This window comes from Sus scrofa, chromosome 6 (genome assembly GCF_000003025.6).
Source record: "Sus scrofa isolate TJ Tabasco breed Duroc chromosome 6, Sscrofa11.1, whole genome shotgun sequence".
In the NCBI taxonomy this organism is placed as follows: Eukaryota; Metazoa; Chordata; class Mammalia; order Artiodactyla; family Suidae; genus Sus; species Sus scrofa.
The window spans coordinates 57,184,430-57,201,319 of NC_010448.4; the positions used below are offsets into that span (position 1 = coordinate 57,184,430).

Here is a 16,890-nt window from a genome sequence, read left to right on the forward strand (position 1 = left end):
CGCTGGTATTGTCACTGCTGTGGCTCAGGTCACTACTGTGGCATGGGCTCAATCCCTGACCTGGGAAATTCTGCATGCCCATGGCTTGACCGAAAAAAGAAAAAAGAACTAGTTATCATACACGCAAACTAGCAAACTAGTCAAGCTAGGTATCACATAAGGTACTTAACAGTACCATTAGTTACACATAATTCATCTTACCTTTGCTTAGTAACTGGGATGACCCGCTGTGTTAGCATATAATCTAGAGAGAAGTGGGAAACAGTTTTTCTACCTTTAGGATATAGGACATTGCTTGTTAGGCTCCTGCTCTCCCACATAAACTGGTTAAAAAAATAAAAAATCCCTAGGTTGCAAAGCTGAAAAATCCTTATTTAGTTTTGTGGAATGAGGAGACAAAGCCCAGCGACTGGAGCTGGGACAGGTCTGTAGGGGCACTCTCACCGCCTGTCTTGCATCATAAAAGGCTCCACAGTGACTCAGGCCTACATCTGGAACAGGAGATGTCTCTAATACCCAGCAGGAAAGGAAAACACTCTGTCCCATGATGGCTGGGTTGTTCAGAGGCTGCAGCAGCCCAACTGAGTTGAAGCTTTCAAACTGTGGACCTAAACCTTCCTCCAAGGGACTCGGGTTATCACAGCCTATCCCAACTCGCCTGTTTTCCCTATAAAAGAAAGAAAGATTTCCTTCTTTGATTTCTGGATATGCCTACGGTTACTTGCATGATCTGAATTCCAATTCCAGTTATATTAACAGCCAATAAATGAAGCAATTCCCTATCTATACAGTACACTTAAACGTCTGCTTCAGTGGCTCCAAAATGTATGTAATAAGCTTTATCTATCTTTCTTTAAACGATGCTTTATCTAGTACGTATCATCTCCTGGTCATCATGGGGCCTCTGATAGCCACCCAAAGATCAATAAAAGCAATCAGGGAGTTCCCGTCGTGGCGCAGTGGTTAACGAATCCGACTAGGAACCATGAGGTTGCTGGTTCGATCCCTGCCCTTGCTCAGTGGGTTAATGATCTGGCGTTGCCGTAAGCTGTGGTGTAGGTTGCAGACATGGCTCGGATCCTGCGTTGCTGTGGCTCTGCCATAGGCTGGCAGCTACAGCTCCGATTAGACCCCTAGCCTGGGAACCTCCATATGCCGCAGAAGCGGCCCAAGAAATGGCAAAAAAAGACAAAAAAATAAAAAATAAAAAGTAATCAGCTTCAGAAGCAAGCTTAGAATCCCTTCTTAATTAAACTTTACGATGTCACAAAGCAAGGAATAACTTTTTGGAAAGTGAGTTTTAGACTGTAAACACTGACCTCAAGGCACAAAATGAATTTAATATTTGTTGAAATATTATCTTTTTATTTAAAATGTCCCTCATTAAAAAAAAATATATATATATATGCATATATAAAGCCAAGTTAAGACTATAGAAAGCATGCCAAGTAGAAAACACATTTTCTAACCACTTTTTCTTTTTCATTGTAAGGGCATCTGCCCTGCAGCAAGGGAAGGCTTTCATTCACCAAATAAAAATGGGGTTTGCCCGGGACCTGGGAAGAACCAAGTGGCCTCCTTGGAATTCCCAGAGCCCTGACAGTTTAATTCTCAGCTATTGTTAACCTATTTTTTTGGGCCACACTCATGGCACGTGGAAGTTCCCCAGGTCAGGGATTGAACCCCCACCACAGCAGTAACTCTGAGCCACTGCAGTGACAATGCCAGATCCCTAACCTGCTTCGCTGCAAGGGAACTCCTTGTTTACCTACCTTAATTTCTCTGATTTAGGAGCACACTTGCTATGCTACAAGGATATCAGGAAACCAAAGTCTGACAAGGAGGTTAATTTTTGTAGAGGTAGAATACACTGTATCTACATGTGCCATCATCTTGACAGATTTTCTTGCTGTTGCTTCTAATTTGACAATGTTTCTCCTGTAATTTAATCTATCAGATAATCCTATTTAGTTTAATAATTTTTGAGATGCCTCAAGGGCCCTCTGAAGCACCCCAAAGTGAGCTGCAGGTCAGAGTTTTAATTAGAATTTGACACTCAGTAAATTTCTTTTCTTTTTTCTTTTTTCTTTTTTTTTTTTTTTTTTTTGGTCTTTTTGCCATTTTCTAGGGCCACACCTGCGGCATATGGAGATTCCCAGGCTAGGGGTCGAATCAGAGCTGTAGCCACCGGCCTCCACCACAGCCACAACGCAGGATCTGAGCCTCATCTGCGACCTACACCACAGCTCACAGCAACGCTGGATCCTTAACCCACTGAGCAAGGCCAGGATAGAACATGCAACCTCATGGTTCCTAGTCCGATTCCTGAACCACTGAGCCTCGATGGGAACTCCTACACTCAGTAAATTTCTTAAACACGGAGTTCCTCTTGGGGCTCAGCAGGTGACGAACCTGACGTAGTGTCCATGAGGATACGAGCTCAATCCACGGCCTCGCTCAGTGGGTTAAGGATCCAGCATTACCATAAGGTTTCAGCTCTGATTTGACTCCTAGCCCAGGAACTTCCAAATGCCACAGGTACAGCCCTAAAAACAAAATTTGTTAACTATATAAAAAAGTTTAACACTTGGTCAAATAAAATCATAGGTTATTTTGAAACAGTACTCATGCAAAGTAACAGATTTCAAAACCAAATACAAATTAAAGACAATTTCAAAACAGACACAATCAAAAGCACTATCAAGACAACCTTGTTCCTGGACTTCCGTTGTGGTGCAGAGCAAACGAATCCGACTAGGAACCATGAAGCTGTGGGTTCGATCCCTGGCCTTGCTCACTAGGTTAAGGATCTGGCATTGCCATGAACTGTGGTGTAGGCTGCAAACATGTCTCGGATCCCACATGGCTATGGCTGTGGCCTAGGCCCAGGTGCGGCCTTAAAAAGACAAAAGACCAAAACAAAAAACAAATAAACAAAAACAAACCTTGTTCTCTTTTAACAAAGACCAAATCCAAGTCTTGCCTCAGCTACTCCTAAATATTCTAGTTTCTCTGCAAAGGGAATTAAGGTTTCAGTGTTTTATTTTATCTGAGAAACACCCAGCCATTCAAATTTTGATCACCCAATTTAGCACACCCCAAGATTACCAAATATCTGGAGAGATCATTCTCCTAAAACAACCCAAAGTGAAAAAACTTAAGGGAAATAAATGTAAATAAGAGCTTTCAGATAAACTTTATAGAAATAACTGTTTTAGGAATATTAGCAATTTATAAATTTATTAAGTTAGGGTCAAACACAGGGTTAATGAGAATAAATTTCAAAAAAAGAAAAGAGGAGTTCCCGTCGTGGCGCAGTGGTTAACGAATCCGACTAGGAACCATGAGGTTGCGGGTTCGGTCGCTGCCCTTGCTCAGTGGGTTAACGATCCGGCGTTGCCGTGAGCTGTGGTGTAGGTTGCAGACGCGGCTCGGATCCCGCGTTGCTGTGGCTCTGGCGTAGGCTGGTGGCTACAGCTCCGATTCAACCCCTAGCCTGGGAATCTCCATATGCCGCGGGAGCGGCCCAAGAAATAGCAACAACAGCAACAACAACAACAAAAGACAAAAAGACCAAAAAAAAAAAAAAAAAAAAAAAAAAAAGAAAAGAACATAGAAGATAATATGCAAACAAAAGGGATAACAAACATGACAGTATTAACATAGCTTTTTATAAAAAAGTAACTTTTGAGTCCTTACTTAAAAAAAAAAAAGCACTATTCTAAGGCATCTCACAGTACTAGTTTCTCTTAAAAGCCTTAAGGAAACATATGATTTTTCACTTAAGGGCACTAGACTCACAGGTTTATGTACACGACCCCAAATGGCACAGACAGTGAGGGAACCAGGATTTGAACCTGGACCTACACACTGAAACAACATAACAAGCATGACTGCCCATCCAAGGAGCAGAGAGGACATACTATTACACCAACTTCCAGGAGTTTAGGGGGAAAAAAAAGTTTCAAGGGAAATGCAAGAAGACAAGAGCTATGCAACTAAAAATACTATTCAGCCATGCCTCCTGGAAATGGTTTCTGGTTCATCATTGAAGGTATCAATCCACTTCATAAGCTCTCACATAAAGGTGCTTCAAAATTAGGAGTTGAGGTAGAATGAACAATGGTGACAAAAAAAAAAAAAGTCATCAACAACAGTTTACTTAACAGCATCACAAATACGAAGATGTGAACTTGGACAATGCTCTTTCTCCCTAGGAGAAATCCCTGTATCACTCACTGAGGCTGAAACGGGATGGTCATTAGCACATGAGCAAGGGGATGGTCATTAGCACATGAGAAAAGGGATGCTCATTAGTACATGAGAAAGGGGAGGGTCATTAATACATGAGAAAGGGAAGGGTCATTAGCACATGAGAAAGGGGACGGTCATTAGTACATGAGAAACACTATCACAGTGCCCTGGAGACAAGCCTTTGTCACATTCCTCAAAACCAGAAAGTCTCATTGGGAGGCTCCAGACGTACTTTCTGTCTCCTCTCCTAGACATCATGACCACTCACAAAGTGGCTTGACGTGGAGATTTTGAAGGTAGAAGGAAAATATTACAACAGTTGAGGGAACACAGTCTCCAACAAAACTGTAACCCAGTAAGCCCACTCCACAGACTCCACCAGCAGGTATCCATTAACTAGGGTGGACCATCACAGCAAAGAAACCAGAAAAAATTTCAGGCCCTAGGACTATGCATTTCAAAAGCAAATTTCAGGAGCAAAATCATGCAAACCTAGAAAACACAAAATCAGGAAACACATAGATTCCTAAACAAGGCAGAGCAGTACGAGTGATAAAAATACAAGATAGGTGTGTCACGAATTGTAAGACCATCAAATGCTAACGAGGGCTCTAAGGGCAGATACCCAACAAAAAGCCTGAAAGATGCAGCTCTTCACTCCAAGGGGACCTGGGGACTACGAAGAGACCTCTCTGTCCACTGACCTCAACCTTTTCCTAAATAACAGTCACAGAAGAACAATCCACCTGGCTGTTACATGCATCTCTGAAGCATGTGGCAAAAGCCGAAGAGAAGAAACGTCTCAGGGGTGCAAACACACAGACAGGGCTTGAGGCAGCTGCATGCAGGCTCTGAGGGGCCAGACGGACTCAGAGAGCAGCCAGTGTTTGTCCATCTTCGGACGAGGTCTCCTGAGAACATGAGATGAGGATGGAACCCAGAGAAGTTCAGGGACTGGGGTCTGGAGGCCTCACCTCTTTTCTATGTGGACTGAGAATTGAGCTTCCAAAACAACTGAGAGATGAGGGGCAGGGGGCCTACGTCAAACAGCCAGTAGTCCAGTGAGCAGGGGCTCATGGAGGATGCTCAGGAGCGGGCCTGGTCCTGGCAGCTTTTTTTTTCCTGAGCAAGTCCTGAGCAAGGCACGACTGCCGGGGAGAGGACAGGGTGGGCTCCTCCCTCTGCAGAGCGCCTCCTGGCCCACTCTGGGCCTGTGCCGGCGAGGGACTTGGCTTCCCAGTTCCACCAAAGGTGGCCCTCAGCCCGTGCGCTCGCAGAGGAGTTTTCGGCATCATCCCTTTCACACCCTCTATGCGCAAGAGAGGTGACTCCCTCCTCCGCAGCCCCCCAGTCCCCACGACAGAGAGACATCAAATAATGAGGCTAAGGAAAATGCGGTAATATTTAAAGGAAAAAAACTAAAAAAACTAAAAAAAAAAAAAAAAAAAAAAAAAAGCCCGCCACATGCTCCTGTAGGTCAAGTGACAACGATTTCCCAGGCGCCAGATGGCGAGTGAGGCGGATCACGATCCAGAGCTTCTATTTGTCTCCAGTCGAACCGCAGCGCCACTGGGAAAAATCAAAGAATACGTTTCACATATGGAAGGAGAGAGTGGTAAGTTATGGAAAAGAAAATTTTCCCTCTGCATTCAAATACCAAACTACCTATTCCCAAAGCACTCTCCGACAGGGAAGTTTCTCACTTTTCTTTTTTCTTTTTCTTTTCTTTTTTTTTTTTTTTTTTTTTTTTTTTTTTTTTTTTTGACTGTCCCCATGGAAGATGGGAATTCCTGGGCCAGGGACTGAATTAGAGCTGCAGCTGCGACCTCCGTGGCAGCTGCAGAAACGCTGGAATCTTTTTTTTTTTTTTTTTGTCTTTTTGCCATTCCTGGGATGCTCTCACAGCATATGGAGGTTCCCAGGCTAGGGGTCTCATCGGAGCAGTTGCTGCCGGCCTACACCACAGCCACAGCAATGCGGGATCTGAGGCGCGTCTGCAACCTACACCACAGCTCATGGCAACGCTGGATCCTTAACCCACTGAGCAAGGCCAGGGATCGAACCTGCAACCTCATGGTTCCTAGTTGGATACATTAAGCACTGCTCAACGACGGGAACTCCAGAAACACTGGAATCTTAACGCATTGTGCTGGGCCTGGGATTGAACCAGTGCCACCACAGAGACACTGAACCCACAGTGGGAACTCCTCAAGCACTATGAATAAGAAGGCTTCCCCTTGGCCCTTCGGAGAGCGGTCCTGGGTTCACACTCTGATACACCCCAGGGTATTCTCATCACTCTCTGTGGCCCAGGGCTCTTTCTCTTGCTACAAAGTGGGTAAAAATTCAGATAAGAAACAAAAATTCCTCCATGTAAGAAGAAAGAAACATGATTGGCTGTGGCTTTTCCAGGAACCCAGTTCTTTGTTCACTGGAGGATTCAGGACATCCCTGATGGGTCTAGAAGAATATTTCAAAACTCCATCCTCCTTCTGAATACACAGCGAACAGTATAACACGTTGAAATGTAGTTCCCTTCATAAAACTGTTAAATCTAAAACACATGGGTAGAACTATGTCTAGTCACTTACAATGGAGCGTGATAATGTGCAAAAATAGAATGTGTACATGTATGTGTAACTGGGTCACCATGCTGTACAGTAGGAAAAAAATTGTATTGGGGGAGTTCCCGTCGTGGCGCAGTGGTTAACGAATCCGACTAGGAACCATGAGGTTACGGGTTCGGTCCCTGCCCTTGCTCAGTGGGTTAAAGGACCCAGCGTTGCTGTGAGCTGTGGTGTAGGTTGCAGACATGGCTCGGATCCTGCATTGCTGTGGCTCTGGTGTAGGCCGGTGGCTACAGCTCCGATTGGACCCCTAGCCTGGGAACCTCCATATGCCGCAGGAGCGGCCCAAGAAATAGCAAAAAGACAAAAAAAAAAAAAAAAATTGTATTGGGGAAATAACTATTAAAAATAATAATTATTATAAAATAAAAGTACTAGGAGTTCCTGTCGTGGCGCAGTAGTTAATGAATCTGACTAGGAACCATGAGGTTGCGGGTTCGGTCCCTGCCCTTGCTCAGTGGGTTAAGGATCCGGGGTTGCCGTGAGCTGTGGTGTAGGTTGCAGATGCGCCTCAGATCCCGCATTGCTGTGGCTGTGGTGTAGGCCGGTGGCTACAGCTCCGATTCAACCCCTAGCCTGGGAACCTCCATATGCCGCGGGAGCAGCCCTAGAAAAGGCAAAAAGGCAAAAACATAAAAATAAAAGTACTAATCAATAAACAGCTTAAAAAATAAAACAAAACGCATGGGTAGAAAACGGGAAAGTGGGTATGTGAAAAGTTTGTCATTATGCTTTACAAATAAACTGCCTTCAGGTTTCCACTTAATGGCAAGAAAGCCATCTCCTGTCTTACTCTACATTCCTGAATCCATTCTAGTGGTTTTTTTTGCCTTTTTCATTCTGGGAGGACTGGGACCCACTGAAAATTCTAAATATGGCGGGACACGCTCTCCAAAAAGACCTGCTATACATAAGACACACACCTAATTAGGCCAATGATTTCAAGGGTCAGTGTGGCTCAGACTTAGAGTTTCTGGTCTAGTCTCTCATCTCCATGTTACAAGTGGGCTCCCTGAGGTGCAGACAGGAGACATTTCTGAGAAAATCTGAGCTGAGTGACCTGAACCAGGTGTAGCTGAATTCTGAAATGGGAGCCGGAATGGCCCGTGGACAGAGTTTGTCCTTACTGATTTTCTCATTTAAAACACCACCTTTCAGGATCTTGAGCAATGGAAACTTCTTGTTCCAGGACTGACCATGCTGACGACCAGGGAATTCCCATGCTATTTAGCAGGTTATATGTCTCCAGAAATTCACAGTAAAATAATAAAAAGCACAGAAGTGCCAAAAAATAAAAAATAAAAAAAGCTAAAAAACATTAGAAGGCATCAGCTTATAAATAAGCTCTGAGCAAACTTCTTCATCATGAATCAGAGGGGCTATGGTGGAAGAAGGTACCAGGGCAGTCCAGTCCTGCCATCATCATTTGTAGAGAACAGTTAAGACAGACTTGATGGGGAGTTCCCTTGGTGGCTCAGCAGTTGAGGATCTGGCATCATCACCACTGTGTTGTGTGTTCAATCTCTGGCCTGGGAACTTCTGAATGCCATGGATGCAGTCAAAAAAAAAAAAAAAAAAAAAAAGATGGACCTGATGGAAATATCTGATCACTTCATAGCTATTTCAACAGATCACAGAAAAAGGAGAAAATGGAATATAAGGCTAACTGTTAAACTAGGTTTGAATGTTAATATGAAAGATCTTTGAGTAAATTAACTATAATAAAAATTTTTTTAAAGAAATAGAGATAAACAGAATATATGTTAAAAAAAAGACCTTTGACATCTTTGCCAAATACTCATCAAAACAGACTAAAATTATTTATGATTTTCCAAAGTCCTTTTCCAAATCTTAGACAAATGCAGGAAGCACACAAATATCAAACAAACCACATGAAAATTTAAATGGAAACAATTTGTGAATTATGTGAAACCTAAAAATTCTGGTGTAAAGTTTTAAATAATTGAGAATATATCGTATAGAGAACAGAGGATGACATGAATTAATTATAGAAAGCCACTGAAACTTATTTCAGAAATTAATATTTATAGAAAAGTAGAAACTGGAGCTCCTGTTGTGGCTCAGGGGAAAGGAATCCGACGAGGAACCATGAGGTTGCAGGTTCCAGCCCTGGCCTTGCTCAGTGGGTTAAGGATCCGGCGTTGCCGTGAACTGTGGTATAGGCTGTGGCGTAGGATCTGACATTGCTGGGGCTGCGGCACAGGCCAGCAGCTACTCCATCGGACCCCTAGCCTGGGAACCTCCATATACCTCGGCTGCAGCCCTAAAAAGGAAAAAGAAAAGAAAGTAGGAACTGAACTTGCCGCAGCTTGATGTGGCCTCCAGCGTGGAGGAGCTGCCCTGCAAGGTGTGAATCCAACTCACAGAAAAGGATTTTACACAGTGGGGTCAGGGGAGTAAAGGGTTTTAAGCAGGAAAATGTCAGGAAAGGCGATGCCTACCTGGGTTGCTCACCATAATGTTTTCTCTGATGACTTGAAAGGGTTGAACTTTGAGTAAAGACCTTGTTGCATTCATTGCCTTTGTAAGGTTTCTCTCCAGTATGAATTCTCTGATGAACTGTGAGGTTTCCTTCCATCCTAAAGACCCTGCCACACTCACTCCATTGGTAAGGTTTCTCTCCAGTATGAATCCTCTGATGATGAGCAAGGATTGAACCACAACTGAAGACTTTCCCACACACATCACATTTATACGGTTTTGCCCCTGTGTGGATTATCTCATGTTTTCTGAGGCCTGTACTAAAAACAAAGGTTTTCTCACAAAAATGACATTTGTAAGGTTTCTCTCCGGTATGAATTCTCTGATGACGCTTAAGATAGGAATTTCGACCAAAGACGTTGCCGCATAAATCGCATTTATGTGGTTTGGCTCCTGCATGGCTGACCTCATGGGCCCTGAGGCCTGTGCCACAAACAAAGGTTTTCCCACACAGATGGCATTTGTAAAGGTTCTCTCCAGTATGAATCCTCTGATGATGTTTGAGGGATATATTCTGACGATAGACTTTGCCACAGTTGTCACATTTATGTAAATTGTCACATTTATATAATTTGCCTTGAATGCAGATGAGCTGATGTCTTCTGAGGTATGAGCCAAGAGGGAAGGTCTTGCCACACGTGTTGCATTTGTAAGGTTTCTCGCCAGTATGAATTCTCCAGTGAGCTGATATAGTTCCTTTCCAACTAAAGGCCTTGCCACACACATTACACCTGTAAGGTTTCTCGCCAGTATGAATTCGTCGATGAACTACAAGGTCTGAATTTCGGCGGAAGAACTTGTGACATACATTGCATTTGGGTAACTTCTCTGCCATGTGGATTCTCTGCTGACTCCTGAGATTTGAGCCCCGGGGAAAGGTTTTGCCACACTGGTGACATGTGTGAGGTCCTTCCCTGTGTGTGCTCTGCGCCTGTGTCAGTGCTAATGTCTGAAGAAAGTCGCCCCCGTCCATGTTAGATATGCTGGCCTGGGCAGTAGGAGACCTACGGTGGATGCTCTTCTCGGCTTGATTAAATTCATCACTTTTTGGTTCATCTTGAAACATAGTCCATTCATCCTGAAAGCCTAACACAAGTCTGTTTCCAACACGCTTGTGTCTCGTATCCCTTCTTGAATGGTGACATCTTCTACCAGTGACATCTTGGTCAGGGGATGTAGGGGTAGTTTTGTGATTTCTTTCATCACCTCTCCACGGACAACCATGGTCACAAGTATTTTCCTCAATTTCCCGATGATACGAATGTTTGATTTCCTGGCTTTCATGTCTTCCCAGCATCAGTGTTTGGAATACGTCACCTCTGTCGGTGTTTGGCTTTAGTTTCCTGGTCACATCCATATGAGCGATATCTACAAGCTAGAACGAACCACAGATATCCTACTCATGAGGATGCATGAGTAAATGATTCACGTTGAAGAAATGACATTACACCAAAGCTAATACTTACAACAAACAGTGAGGAAATTTTACAACCATGGTAAAATTCTTAGAAACATTAAGAATAGGATCCTTTACTAAAGAAAAAGTGATTACATGTAATTCAATTAAGTTTAGGGTATAGCATCAAACATAGCATGATAAAACATTTGAATTGGAAACATTTATATGAGCTCACAAAAAAAGGGTTTTTTTTTTCCACCATGACCTCAAGAACATACCCATTCATGGTAAACACACAAATAACCTGCAGTTTAGAGAGAAAACTTCCAGGGAGATGAAAGAAGTGAGTCATATAGCAAATCAAGTTATTCAGTCATTCCTTCTAGAAATGATTTCGGCATTATCAGGGCTGCCTCGCAACTTAGGTCATGTCCTGAGAAAGTTGTTGAGTTGGTGAAAGGAGATGGTTTTCACAGGGTGATTAAGAAGGGAAGTGGCGGATCAGGTGGAGGAGTATTTGGGGAAAGTGGGAAGATGACAACAATTTAAATTATATGAGCAAATGACAGTATCATGCACATGAAGGGACCATGTAAAGAAGCAGCAGGATGGAGAAGGGGGCTGAGAGGACCACAAAGGATCATCAGTAATACCAACCTGCGATTGCATACACGTGAGAGTAAAACTGCAGGAGGCAACTGAAAGACTGCGGTTAAAGAAAAGCACTGGCTTAGCAAGTAACATATCCTGTTCCATTTTGAACTGTGGGAATTACAATATGGGTAGGGGACAGAAACAAGGAATTTAAAAAGGGACAAAATGAGATATTGCAGAAACAAAGCAAGGTTTATATCTATTACATTATTTGCTATGTAAGGTATCAAACTGAATATTCCATAAGCCCTATTTCCATGCATACATTCACGAAGAGCATACATAATATTCCAGAAGATGTGGAACCCTTGGCCGAAACCTGAAAGAAAAGCTAGAAAAAGGCCATCGAAGGCAGATGGGGAGTTCCCGTTGTGGCGCAGTGGTTAACGAATCCAACTAGGAACCATGAGGTTGCGGGTTCGGTCCCTGCCCTTGCTCAATGGGTTGACGATCTGGCGTTGCCGTGAGCTGTGGTGTAGGTCGCAGACGCAGCTCAGATCCCGCGTTGCTGTGACTCTGGCGTAGGCCGGTGGCTACAGCTCTGACTTGACCCCTAGCCTGGGAACCTCCATATGCCGCGGGAGCGGGCCAAGAAATAGCTAAAAAAAAAAAGACAAAAAGAAAGGCAGATGGATGGGAATTCCCATCATGGCACAGTGGAAATGAATCCGACTAAGAACAATGAGGTTGAGGGTTTGATCCCTGGCTTTGCTCAGTGGGTTAAGGATTCAGTGTTGCTGTGGCTGTGGCATAGGCCAGCATCTATAGCTCCACTTTGACCCCTAGCCTGGGAACCTCCATATGCTGCAGGTGCAGCCCTAAAAAGCAAAACAAACAAACAAACAAAGCAGATGGGTGAGTTTATCTCAGACACAAATAGAGATACAAAGAAATCAAAGTACAAAAATTCCTGAAATAATTTAAAAAAGAAAAATACTGCTAGAATGCAGCAATTACTTTCTTGGGACTCTATCACACAAAATGAAGTCATTGTCTTAAAAGACACCTGTACTCCCACACTTGTTAGAGCAGTAACCACAATAACCAAGGCCACAGAACAACCTTGGTGTCCAACAGGTGAATGGAAAAACCTGGGAGATACACAGAATGCAGTATGGTTTACCCATAACAAAGAAAAAAGTCCTTTTTTTTTTTTTTTGGTTTTTAGGGCCATAGGGTCAGCATATGGAAGTTCCCAGGCTAGGGGTCAAATTGGAGCTGCAGCTGCCTGCCATAGCCACAGCCACACAAGATCTAGCTACATCTGAGACCTACATCATAGCTCACGGCAATACCGGATCCTTAACCCACTGAGAGAGGCCAGGGATCAAACCCACATCTTCATGGATACTGGTCAGGTCTGTAACCCGCTAAGCCACAATGGAAATTCCCCTCCTATTTAAAACCACACAGATGGACAATGAGGGTATGGGCTCAGGAAAATATTTCTTTTCTTTCTTTCCCCCTATTTTGGCTGCCCTGTGGCAAATGCAGTTCCCAGGCTAGGGACCGGATCAGGCCCACAGCTGCAGCAACAACAGGTCATTTAATCCACTGTGCCAGGCCAAGCATGCCACAGATCCCGTTGCACTACAGCAGAAACTCCTCAGTAAAATATTTCAAAGGGCAAGAATACTGAATGATCAGGAGTTCCCAATGTGACTCAGCAGAAATGAATCTGACTAGTATCCATGAGGACACAGGTTCCATTCCTGGCCTTGGTCAGTGGGTTAAGGATCCGGTATTGCTATGAGCTGTGGTGTAGGTCATGGATGCGATTCAGATCCCATGTTGCCATGGCTGTGGCACAGGCCGGTGGCTACAGCTCCGATTTGACTCCTAGCCTGGGAACTTCCATATGCCAGGAGTGCAGTCCTAAAAAGACAAAATAAAATAAAATAAAATCACTGAATGATCCCACCTATGTGTAAAATATATTTTTTAAAAAAGAGCCAAACTAAGACCAACATAAAGTAGAAGAGTGGTCATCAAAGGTTGGTTTTTAGTAGAATGGGGAGATATTCATCAAAGGAATAAATTTACCATCTTAAGTTGAAATAGTTCTACAAATTTAGTGTAAAGCATGGTAATTACTGTTATCAATAATATACTATATATTTGAAAGTTTATAAGACAGTAGACCTTAGATGTTCTCATCATAGACAAAAAAATCTGTAATTATCTCAAAGATGAATTTATTAAGTAACTCATTGAAGCAATTATTTTGGAATAAAACTGGATCAAATCATTACAGTGTACAACTTAAACTGATCCAACAATATATATTAATTAAATTACAGGAGTTCCCGTCATGGCTCAGTGGCTAACAAATCCGACTAGGAACCAAGGAATCCCTGGCCTTGCTCAGTGGGTTAAGGATCTGGCGTTGCCATGAGCTGTGGTATAGGTCACAGACACAGCTCAGATCCCACATTGCCGTGGCTCTGGCGAAGGCTGGCAGCTACAGCTTGGATTCAACCCCTTGCCTGGAAATCTCCATATGCCACGGGAACGGCCCTAGAAAAGGCAAAAAGACAAAAATAAAATTAAATTAAATAAATAAAAAAATTTCAATAAGTCAGGGAAAGAAAACAGAATTAAGTAGATAAAAAAACGTCACAGTCAGAGTTCCACGGTAGCCTAGTGGTTAATGATCCACCATTGCCATTGCTGTGGCTCTGGTTTGCTCCCTGGCCTAAGACCTTCTGCATGCTGTAGGTGCACCAAACAAAAAAAGTTGTGGTTTACCAAAGGAAAAAAAATAAATCTTAAAAAACATATAAATAAAATATTTTAGGAGTACAAAATACACCATAGCTGGCAGAAGTGAATAGAATTAGATTATAGGTCAAAGAAATAGAGCATAAAAACTACATAAAATTACAACCCTACAAGTTGGTTCTTACCTACATCTAGAATAACAAAAGGAGAGAAGCCTCAAATTACTGAAATCAGAAATGAAAGAGGACATTACAAATGATTAAAAAACAATCAAGAAAATTAGAACAGAACATTAGGACAATACTGTGAGTAGGTAGCAGAAAAACAAGAAATGAATAAATTCTGAGAAAAACACAACCTAGTGACACAACCATGAAGAAATTTAAAGTCTGCATGAACTGGCAAGGAGACAAAATCACTAATCACAACTGATAAGGAAAATCAGATAATTCTATACAACATTCCAAAACTAAATAAGAATCATCTTGTTTAAACTGTTCCCCCCAAAACAAACAAAACGGAACAGTTTCAAACTCTGTGACACTAGAATTAATCTAATACCAACTCCAGTCAAAGACAGTATAAGAAAACCAGAGACTAAAATCTCTATTGGAGTTCTCGTCATGGCTCAGTGGTTAATGAATCTGACTAGGAACCATGAGATTGCGGGTTTGATCCCTGGCCTCACTCAGTGAGTTAAGGATCCAGCGTTGCCGTGAGCTGTGGCGTAGGTTACAGATGTGGCTCGGATCCCATGCTGCTGTGGCTGTGGTGTAGGCCTGTGGCTATAGCTCCGATTGGACCCCTAGCCTGGGAACCTCCATATGTTACAGAAGCAGCCCTAGAAATGGCAGAAAGACCAAAAAAAAAAAAAACCTCTACTGAATAATGATGCAAAAAGCATCAATAAAACAACAACAAACTAAAATTAACATACAATTAAAAGGATTACATACGATAACAAAGAAAAATATGTCCATGAGATATAAGGATGGTTCAATATATGAAAACTTTCAATGTAAAACAAATACATTAACAGAAGGAAACTAAAAAATTTACATGATGGTCTCAATTGATGTTGTAAAAAGCATTTGACAAAAACCAACAGGCTTTCAAGATAAAAATACTTTAATAAAGTAGGAACAAAGACAAAGCTACTGCAACACAATAAAGGACATGTATTAACAGCAGCTGGAGTTCCCACTGTGGTGCAGTAGAAACAAACCAGACTAGGAACCATGAGGTTGCAGGTTCGATCTCAGGCCTTAGTGGGTTAAGGATCTGGTGTTGCCATGAGATGTGGTGTAGGTTGCAGATACGGTTTGGATCCCGCATTGCTGTGGCTGTGGCTGTGGTGTAGGCCGGAGGCTACAGCTCCGATTGGACCCCTAGCCTGGAAACCTCCATATGCTGAGAGTGTGGTCCTAAGAAGCAAAAAACAAACAAACAAACAAACATTTAGCACTAGAAAAATTTCTGGTGTAACATGAAGCGGGCAGATCATCTCAAGAAAAGGCATATGCTGAAACTCCTGGTGCTACATCAGGAAGCTTTTCATACCTGAGTCCACTGGACTTTGAGCTCAGTTAAGCAAGGCAGGTGAAAAGCAAACAAGGAAAATGAAAAGATATCCAAGGGCAGACCCCAACTTCTGGAGTAAGACATCCTCACCCAGGGAGAGCAGGTTCCTGTAGGTCTCCAGCATCACGTCCCTGTACAAGGCCCTCTGGGCAGGGTCCAGGCAGGCCCACTCCTCCTGAGAGAACTCGATGGCCACCTCCTCCAAGGTCAATGGTCCCTGAAATGCAAAGCACATTGCACCAACTGTGAAAGAGTTTATCTGTGTATTCCACTAACAGTATACTGACTCAAAATTAGAAAAGTTACTAATATATGCTTATTTAATGGATTAAGAAAGAAAATTAGGGCACTCCCATGGTGGCTCAGTAGTAACAAACCTGGCTAGTATCCATGAGGACGTGGGTTTGATCCCTGGCCTTGCTCAGTGGGTTAAGGATCCAGCATTGCCATGAGCTGTGCTGTAGGTCACAGATGCACCTCGGATCTCGAGTTTCTGTTTCTGTGGCTGTGGCATAGGCCAGCAGCTGTAGCTCCAGTTTCACCTCTAGCCGGGGAACTTCCATATATCACAGGTGCAGCTCCCCTGCCCCACCCCCCAAAAAAAGGAGAAGAAAAAAAAGAAAACACAATAATAAAGTTAAAAACTTACTGGAACATTAAAAATGATTAAAAATACAGAAAAAATACTGTAATTAAGCAAGAACAGCAAGTTCCTGTCATGGCTCAGAGGTAACAAACCCAACTAGTATACATAGGGATGCAGGTTCAATCCCTGGCCTCCCTCAGTGGATTAAGGATCTGGCATTGCTGTGAGCTATGGTTTAGGTTGCAGATGTGGCTCAGATCCCACATTGCTGTGGCTGTGGTGTAAGCTGGCAGCTGTAGCTCTATTTTACCCCTAGCCTGGGAACGTCCAAATGCTATGGTGTGTCCCTTAAAAAAGAAAAAAAGAAAAAAGGCAAGAACATTTCACCAAATGTGATGATCAGAAGAACACACTCAGAGAAAAGGGAACCCTCTTACACTGTTGGTGGGAGTGTAAATTGGCTTAGTCATTATGGAAAACAGTATGGAGGTCCCTCCCCCAAAAATTAAAAGTTGAGCTGTCATATTTTTGACACATACACCCACCGAAAACCATCATTGGAAACA

At 42.9% G+C, this 16,890-nt stretch overlaps 2 protein-coding genes across 4 annotated transcripts in view; both read right to left on the reverse strand.

Moving 5' to 3' along the window:
- LOC110261288 (zinc finger protein 836-like) overlaps window positions 1-16,890 on the reverse strand; it is an 89,439-nt gene that overhangs the window by 40,373 nt on the left and 32,176 nt on the right. For all 3 annotated transcript variants that reach the window (XM_021097253.1, XM_021097254.1, XM_021097255.1), the window contains one exon: window positions 15,829-15,955. The gene's annotated coding sequence lies outside the window, so the exon portion shown is untranslated. The remainder of the gene's footprint in view (window positions 1-15,828; window positions 15,956-16,890) is intronic.
- LOC110261293 (zinc finger protein 347-like) lies at window positions 3,604-11,844 on the reverse strand. Its single transcript, XM_021097267.1, has 3 exons — window positions 11,440-11,844; window positions 9,344-10,758; window positions 3,604-5,823 (listed from the first exon to the last, which is right to left on the reverse strand). Exons 1-3 carry the CDS (start codon window positions 11,536-11,538, stop codon window positions 5,778-5,780), a joined length of 1,560 nt encoding a protein of 519 aa, XP_020952926.1. The 5' UTR covers window positions 11,539-11,844; the 3' UTR covers window positions 3,604-5,777.

Bases quoted from the DNA above. Each gene is read 5' to 3' on its own strand.
- LOC110261293 (XM_021097267.1), bottom strand. From the start codon at position 11,538: ATGGAACAGGATATGTTACTTGCTAAGCCAGTGCTTTTCTTTAACCGC. The intron at 10,759-11,439 runs GTTGGTATTACT...GGTTCGTTCTAG, and splicing joins TCACGTGTATGCAATCGCAG to CTTGTAGATATCGCTCATAT. The intron at 5,824-9,343 runs GTAGGCATCGCC...GATTTTTCCCAG, and splicing joins CATTATGGTGAGCAACCCAG to TGGCGCTGCGGTTCGACTGG.